The 8,151-nt window shown below is 42.6% G+C and overlaps 4 protein-coding genes and 1 pseudogene across 4 annotated transcripts, besides 3 other annotated features; all 5 read left to right on the top strand.

Annotated features, from left to right (window-relative positions):
• Nucleotides 1-721, top strand: Tc00.1047053508659.50 (serine/threonine protein kinase, putative; the record flags this gene model as incomplete). The annotated part of the gene is made up of 1 exon (XM_800359.1): nucleotides 1-721. A coding segment is annotated over one exon (721 nt), but the record flags the coding sequence as incomplete, so codon positions are not given.
• Nucleotides 1-8,151: a sequence feature (heterozygous, non-Esmeraldo-like haplotype).
• Nucleotides 876-925: a sequence feature (AT_rich).
• On the top strand, nucleotides 937-1,809 carry Tc00.1047053508659.40 (annotated as a pseudogene).
• Nucleotides 2,093-2,125: a sequence feature (AT_rich).
• Tc00.1047053508659.30 (hypothetical protein, conserved) lies at nucleotides 2,164-3,597 on the top strand (the record flags this gene model as incomplete). Its single annotated transcript, XM_800358.1, has 1 exon — nucleotides 2,164-3,597. The coding sequence occupies one exon, from the start codon at nucleotides 2,164-2,166 to the stop codon at nucleotides 3,595-3,597; it is 1,434 nt and encodes a 477-aa protein (XP_805451.1).
• On the top strand, nucleotides 4,325-6,448 carry Tc00.1047053508659.18 (mitochondrial carrier protein, putative; the record flags this gene model as incomplete). Its single annotated transcript, XM_800360.1, has 1 exon — nucleotides 4,325-6,448. The coding sequence occupies one exon, from the start codon at nucleotides 4,325-4,327 to the stop codon at nucleotides 6,446-6,448; it is 2,124 nt and encodes a 707-aa protein (XP_805453.1).
• Tc00.1047053508659.9 (TPR-repeat-containing chaperone protein DnaJ, putative) lies at nucleotides 7,484-8,151 on the top strand (the record flags this gene model as incomplete). The annotated part of the gene is made up of 1 exon (XM_800361.1): nucleotides 7,484-8,151. A coding segment is annotated over one exon (668 nt), but the record flags the coding sequence as incomplete, so codon positions are not given.

The following is an 8,151-nucleotide window of genomic DNA, read 5'->3' as shown; positions in this document are numbered from 1 at the left end:
GGATGGTCATATAAAGCTGGCAGATTTTGGTTTATCAAAAAGGGACCCAGAGTGGTTGGAAACTCTTTGCCGCTCAAATCTTGATGAAATATTTGATGATGGCGCAGATACACAATCTCGCTTTAAGGATCGAAAGGAAAGGAGGGCCATATTCTTTTCTACAGTTGGTTCACCCGCGTATATTGCTCCTGAAGTTTTACTTGGGCGTGGGTATACCTATTCTTGTGATTGGTGGAGTGTTGGAATTATTCTGTATGAAATGCTGTGTGGTTATCCACCATTTTTTAGTGACAGTAAAAATGTGACAGCCAAAAAAATAGTTTGTTTCAAAGAGTACTTGGGCTTTCCTCAGGAGCCCGATGCACTATCATCAGAAGCTGTTGATTTAATTTCTCATTTAATTGCTGATCCAGAAGAACGCTATGGATTTGAAGAAATTTTGCGGCATCCGTTTTTTAATGGGGTTACTGTCACGGACAGTATTCGCCACGAGACGGCGCCTTTTTATGTGGAGCTATCCCATGCAAAGGACCGGCAGTATTTTGAACCAGCTCCTGATAATGCTGCTATCCAACAACAACCTCTTGTTACTGTGTCTAGAGAGGATCAAGCTGTATTTGTGGGTTTTACATCTAAGTTAACTGACAGAGGTCAGTCAACGACGCTTTCAGGAGCTCTTGGCAGATTTCATGAATTGCAAGACTTTTCAGATGAAGATTGATCATACATCTATTGCTTGACTCCGAGTTATGTATTTTGTGACTCAAAAATTGCTTTTGGAGGTGGTTTCCTTTTTTTTTTTTTTTGCTCAAAATTGTTGGTGTTTTTGTTTATTTCAAAGCTAACCTTTTTGTTTTGTTCTTATACATATCTTCTTTTTTTTTTTTTCTATATATATTTTTTGAATTTTTTAAAGTTTTATATTGGATTAGCAAAATGGGCGAGACACTGTCTAAACCTGTTACGGAGAAGCATACAAGTACCTTTGAAACCTCACATTTGCGTGTCGGATGTTGTGGAATGCAAGGATGGCGTAAATCAATGGAGGATGCCCACGTGGCTCAGCTAAATCTTGAAGGTGATAAACACCATGCGTTTTTTGGAGTCTTTGATGGTCATAATGGGTACAAAATTGCGAAGTATTGCAGTGGACATATTCTTGATGAACTTATGGCCACACCAGAGTACCGCGAGGGCGTATACGATGAGGCGTTTAAAGGCTTTTATATCTCTAGACCGGAAGCTTTCTGAAATGCCTGCACTTCGTTCAGAAGGAGGGACGGCGATAATTTGTGTACTGCTGGCACAGGGTGAAATCGTATGTGCAAATGCCGGTGATAGTCGAGCGGTATTATTTCGGGGAAATAGAGCTATTCCCTTGAGTACTGATCACAAGCCTTCTGTAGCTACAGAGAAGGCGAGAGTCGAAAAGGCTGGTGGGACTGTTCAATGTCAACGGGTCAATGGTACACTTGCACTTAGCCGGGCAATAGGTGACTTTGATTTCAAAGAAAATCCAAAAGTTTCCTGGGAGGAACAAATGGTTACAGCTTTACCAGAGGTAAATAGAGTGAAATGGACCTCCGAAGATGCATTTATAGTTATTGCTTGTGATGGAGTGTGGGATGTTCTTTCTAATGAGGAATGTTGTGATCTTGTTAAGAAGGGTCTTAAGGAAACTGATAGTGATATTGGTTTGGTGTGCGAAATGGTGTTGGATAAGTGTTTGGCCCCCAGGGTACAAGGGGTTGGTTGCGATAATATGACAATTATTGTGGCTCAATTCAAACCAGCTTTTTTCTGTTAGTTATAGCGTTGAATTTTTTGGCATGTGCAGGTTTTTATTAAAATTGCTTTCCATTAAATGCCTGTATTTCTGCATGTGCGTAGTTTTTGGAGGGAGAGGAGAAAGAAAACCTTTTGTATCTCCTTTCAGTTATTTAATGAGCATTGAACACGCGTATTTTAGCGCAATTTTATACCAGCTTTTTGGTTGGCATGGATTAAAGCCACCGCGGTGTATAAATAGGCACTTTTTTTTTCTACTTTCACCATGATTTTGATGCATTATGCTTATTTATTTGCTTTTATGTAAATATAATAAAATATATATATATATATTTTTGTTTTGGAATTCAGTTTGCTTTAATTTTATTTATCTGTATGCTCTTCTCTTTTATTAGTTTGAAAGGCAAAACAGGAGCAAAAAAAAAAAAAAAGAGGCCCAAGGGAGGCCTCATATTTATTATTGGAAATAGGATGAATGAGGTTGATGAGCAATTAGATGAGCTAAGGCTTGTAGCTGTTATTCTTGATACACTTTCAAATACGGAACAAGGGCTGCGTCCTGATCAAGTAGTGCCTTTGACTGCTCGAATACGCCAGGCGGTGGACATCATAGAGACTGCATGTGCTGGGAGGAAACCGAACTTAAGCAAAAATTCTGGTGAAAAGGACCGTTTTAAGCGGGCCGATGGTTTACCTGAATTAACTCCACAAGTGAGAAAATCATTGATATCTCGTTCTTTGACCTTGCCACAAAAACCAACAGTTACTAAGCCCTCTAGTATCAGTGTCTTTCCAGTTCCAAGAGAAAAACCTCCTCAGGGACAGTTAGCCGTCTCAAAAGAGGTCTCGCGTTGTTTGGCGTGCTCATTGTATAACATTTTGGAAGGTTCAACGAGATTATTGAAGGCCACTTCCGCCCATATTTTTGTTCGTAAAGACGATGAAATGGTATCTATTGCTAACTGCGCCGCTCGTCTTACCTTTCCTCCTGAGTTGGTTCGTCACAAATGCTTGGGATCCTTGGATGCAGACGTTTTGGCTAGTGGAATTGCTTTGAATCAGCAGATTTCAGATGGTTCAAAGACCAATTCAAGCCTTCTTATATTTCCAGTTTTTGCTTCTGACCAAAATTCGCAGATGGCTGTAGCTGTAGTGCATGTAGAGAACAAATTCGGTGGAAGCGTTCCGTTTAATAGTGAGGATGAAGGGATTCTTTTGACTACAACACGGTTGATTGGTGGATTAATGTCTCGATTTCCTCAGATGGATTGGCGCACAAAGTTTTATGATCCTGTTACTCAACATATTTTAGCTCCATTTGTACCACGAAAAAGAATTCCCATGACTCGAGAAAAAACGTCTGTTGGTCAGCAGGCCTTCATTACCGAGACATCTACGGATACCGATCATTCAGATGTTATGTATTGGAGAAAAATTGAGGAATGCGAATTTCCACGGTTGATACGACGAGAGACTCTTCCTCGTTTAGATTCTCAAAAACCTTTGGCTCAGGGTCTTTCAACTACTTCTTCATTGCGCGAGGTTGGTGCTTATATAGAAAATATGCACAGCTGTTGGAAGCGTAGTATTTCCAGTAATGTTAGGTTTTCTGAAGAAGAGCGTTCCAATCAGATTGAACTCAAAGTATTACGTCGAGAATTGACTCGTGTGAAAGTACTTTATGCAGAGCTTGAGGAAAAATTGCGTCTGTATCAGCTTGAAGGCCGAGAATATGAGGAGGAGTTCCGTGCTATCAAGGGTGAAATTGATTCTTATTTGCGGAGACGGGACAACCTGGATGTTAAATAGATGAAATGATGTCATGAACGGCATTTGATGTTTATGAGCATTCACAGTAAAAAGTAAAAACAACAATAACAAAGAAAGGCCTATCTTGTTTTGGGGCTTCTACACGAAGGAAAAAGGTGATTTCGGGCAGGGTTTGGATTTCCTGATTTTTTTCTGTTTTGTCTTTCGGTTTTACTGGTGCATTTGTAATATCATGGAACAGAGAGGTTTTTCTGTTTCTTCTTGTTGTTTGTGTTGATAGTGCAGAATGTTTTTATTTCTGTCTGTATGTGTTTCTGTGATTGGTGCACGAAATGTTGAATTTAATGGTGAAAGCTGAACCAGAATTCGTTTTACGGGACTCTTCTGGCCTTCTGTCTGAATTTATTTTTACTCTTTACTTTTTTTTTTTTTTGTGTTGATCCGCCTGCGACATATAGTTCTTCTTGTTCAGACTCAAAAAAGGGCTTAGCTCATTTTTGCGGTGTTCCTTGAGCATTTCTGTTCTCATACAAGAGGCTGTGAGGGGCATGTAAAATAATAATAATAAAAACAAGAAAGGGGGAGGAAAATAGAAAAACCAAGGAAATATTTTTATTGTTATTTATTTTCTCATATTTTTCTTCTTGTGGAAGTGCCTCGCTGAATTCGGTGGCCTTGATGAATTTATTTCTGTGTGTGTTAAGAGGATTTATCTGACGGCTTCTTGTTTTTTTTTTTTTTTCTTCTTTACTCTAGTTTGCATTCGATGGTGGGTAAAGATACAGATGAAGCGCCGTTTAATACCACTACGGGAGCAGCAGCTCCGTTTATTCCGACTGATGTGATTGTGAGGCAAATAACACCGTTAATTCCACTTCCAGTTGAGCGGATTTACGATCTTGTGGAACGTTTTGACCAGGGTAAAATTGGAGGCTTGACCGAAGCGCAATGGGTGCTTTTTTGTGAGGAAAATCAGAAGCGTTTTACCTTGTTGAGCGAGGAGCAATTTGGCTTTGAGCGCTTTATTGAGTGTACTGTTCCGGATGTTCCTGAACAGCCCAGCCGTACCCATCGCTTTGCTCAAAGTGTTGTGCGTTTTTTGGAGGGATTCGCAGCAGGTGGTATTGCAGGTGCAGTTAGCAAAACGGTGATAGCGCCAGGGGATAGGGTGAAAATTATTTTTCAGGTTGATCCAGGGAGACGGTTTACACTTCGTAATGCAGTGGTCTTGGGTGTGGAGACGGTGCATAATCACGGTCTTTTGGGACTCTGGATTGGAAATGGTGCGATGATGATGCGTGTGGTGCCTTATGCTGCCATTACCTTTGCTTCTTTTGACTACTACCACAGTGGATTTCTCTATTTGGCAAACTCTCAAGGAGTAGACGGAGCCGAAGATGAGCGTTTAGCCGTAACAGCACGTTTCTTAGGCGGATCTCTTGCTGGGGCGACAGCAACTGCCTTCACTTACCCCTTGGATTTGATGCGGGCTCGACTAGCATTTCACAGCTCCACTGGTGAAAAGCCTCCAAGCTATCGCATTGCATACAAAATGCTAGTGGGATCACATGGCTGGAAGTCGCTCTACTCTGGTTTGGTGCCTACACTTGTGGGCATTATGCCGTATGCTGGATGCAGTTTTGCTGTTTTTGAAACGCTGAAAAGCCATATTGTTCAATGGCATAATCTTCCCTCGGAAAAGGCAATCCCTGTACATGAGCGAATGGTGGCCGGCGGATTGGCTGGTCTTATTGCTCAGTCCGCCACTTACCCTTTGGACATTGTGCGTCGGCGTATGCAGGTGACTCCTGGTCGTTACCGTGGCGTTTTTCACGCCCTCTGGACAATTTATAAGGAAGAAGGTGTTTTTCAAGGCTGGTATAAGGGACTTCAGATGAATTGGATCAAGGGGCCGATTGCCGTCGCCACGGCCTTCACCGTCAATGATATTGTTAGGCGGCGTATTCGAGAGTATGAAGAGAAAGCTGCTCAGTATTCTCATCGAGAGTACTTGGTGACACTTCCTGAGGCACTTGTATGTGGTGGGGTAGCAGCTGGAGTGGCAAAATTTTGGACTATACCATTTGATCACTTAAAAATTATTTATCAAGTGAGTATGAGCGCATCTGATCCTCATACGTTTGGACGTCAGGGTTTTGCGTTGATAGGTGATATGTTAGCTGAGAAACCAAATATGTGGCAGAGCAGTGGAATAACTATGATGAGAGTCATTCCCTACGGGGCGCTTACCTATTGTTTCTTTGATGTCTTTCAAACAGCCGCGGAACGACTTTTGTACTCTGTAACGCCTTCACCTGCTACTAATTTTCTTGCGGGTGGATCGGCGGCTTCATTGGCAACAGCCATCTTATATCCACTTGATCTTGTGCGTGCCAATGCTGCTACAAATAGACTTTCGCCGGTATCTCAATCATACTACTGGATACTCCGTGATATGGCACGAAAGAAGGGCTTACACTCTCTTTGGGAGGGCTGCTCTCTCGCCATCATGGGCATTTGTCCTCTTGCAGGCATAGGGTTTGCCACATATGAATTCATCAAGGAGAGATATGAATGTGAAACCTTTGGTCAGCGGCTTCTTGCCGGCATGTGTGCCGGGGTCGCTGGCCAAATCACGACGTATCCTCTTAATGTTGCCAAGCGACAGCGGCAGGTTGAACAAATTGTGTACTCGGGGTTGGGCGATCTTAAAAATATATTTATGAAACCTGGATTCTATGCTTCCCTGTACAGGAAAATGCCTTTTGGCTGGTCAATAGGTGCAATGACATTTGGGATATCATTTGCCGTCAATGACTTGTGTCGTGACGGGGTTGTTCGGGCGAGAAAAGAAATTTTACACGATCTGTTTTTTAAGAGTTTAACATGATGATGCATGGTGACACCCAGCAACATGTTTATTGCTGACGTCTGCATGACGGTTTTTGCGTATTCTTCGTATAATTTTTTTGTTGGAATTAAAATAAAATTGAGGTGATTGTAATTTGTAGGGCCATTGAAGGGCGCTGGGGGTTAAAAGGTCTCGGTGTTTGAATCTGACGGAGAATCTGGCGCTGGAAAGAATACAATGTATCATATTGGATGCGCTAAACGTGTGCTGGGGGCGAGGAAGCCTTCAAGCAACCCAAAAAACAACAACAACAACAAACAAACCGAAATTTGGGATACCCCATTCGTTTTTTCCCGGCCCCGGTCAACCTGAATTTTTGAGTGAAAAATTTCTTTCCTTGGCACATCTCAGAGCTCCCAAAGCGAGTAAAAAGGCGCCAGAGAGCAGGCCCACCTGAAGATAAAGAGGAGTAAAAGCAAAAGCAACAATAATAACAATACGCTAGAACTATCATTGAAGGGCTTCCGCGTCTTTGGGAGGTTGCGCCTTATTTGTAGGTTAGTTGTTGGATCCATCTGCTCCTAGTTACGCGTTTAATACTAAATGCGTATATGCATATGCGTATAATTTTGTGTGCATTGACGTATGTTTCTATATATACACGAATTACGATTATTATTTCAATTTCTCATAAAATAATGCATGGAATGTAACGGTTGAATTTATTGTATGAGATAAAGAGGAGGATAAAAAGGATGTGGTGATGGTCATTGCAACAGCAGCTGCACCGTTGAGTTCTTCCCTGTGCATGCATACATCTGTTTTGCTATTTTTAATTCCGCGTTTTTCTTTCTAATTGATAATGCAATGTGCGTATTTGTCTTCTTTGTATGAGTTTTGCCGCGAGGAAATAGCCGGGGCTTCAGGAGCTTGTTTACCACAGTAGGGGGAAAAAAGGACTTAATATTAAGTAAGGTTTAAAAGATTAAAATTAGAAGGGATTAAAACTGAGGGAGACGAAATATTCACCCCGTTTCTTTTCCCCATTTCATTTTCATCATTCTCATACTCCCGATGGGCGGCATTACGGGTGAGAATTCTGCGCAGTGGACGGAACTCCGGGAGGAGGGAAATAAGGCGTTTAAGGCCGGCAGCTTCGACACTGCCGTTCTGCGTTACACTCAGGCAATTGAGGTCAATCCACAAGAGCCGGCTCTATTTTCGAATCGTAGTGCGGCCCACTTTAAAAAGGGCGACTTTGAGGCTGCTGCCCAAGACGCTGAGGCAGCAATCACGGTCGACAAAACGTTTTCCAAGGCCTACTCACGTCTTCACAATGCTTACTGCAACTTAGGGCGTTTTCAGGAGGTTGCGCAGAGACTAAATGAAGGCGTCGAGGCGCTAAAGAGTTCTGGCGCATCCAAAGAAGAAATAAGACACGTACACGAACTTTACCTGAATGCAGAGGAGGGAAGTAAGGCGATCGAAAATGGACAGCGGTTTTTGGAGGAGCGAGACTTTGCAGCGGCGGAACGGTGTCTGGCGTCGACAGCGCGATCTTTTCCTGATTGCGCCCCTGTTGCATTCATTTTTGGCGAGGCCCGAGCCCCGCAGCAACCTGAGGAGGTCAACCGTGCCCTTTTGCGGTTTGCTCAGAAACACGAGGAAGATCCTTCCTACTTATATGTGCGGGCCCTATCCAACTATTACCGCGGCCAAGATGGCTTAAAGTGGCCCAAGGC

The sequence above is a fragment of the Trypanosoma cruzi genome, genomic scaffold, assembly GCF_000209065.1.
Source record: "Trypanosoma cruzi strain CL Brener 1047053516999 genomic scaffold, whole genome shotgun sequence".
NCBI classification, from domain to species: Eukaryota; Euglenozoa; class Kinetoplastea; order Trypanosomatida; family Trypanosomatidae; genus Trypanosoma; species Trypanosoma cruzi.
This window is presented reverse-complemented; position numbering and strand designations above follow the sequence as displayed.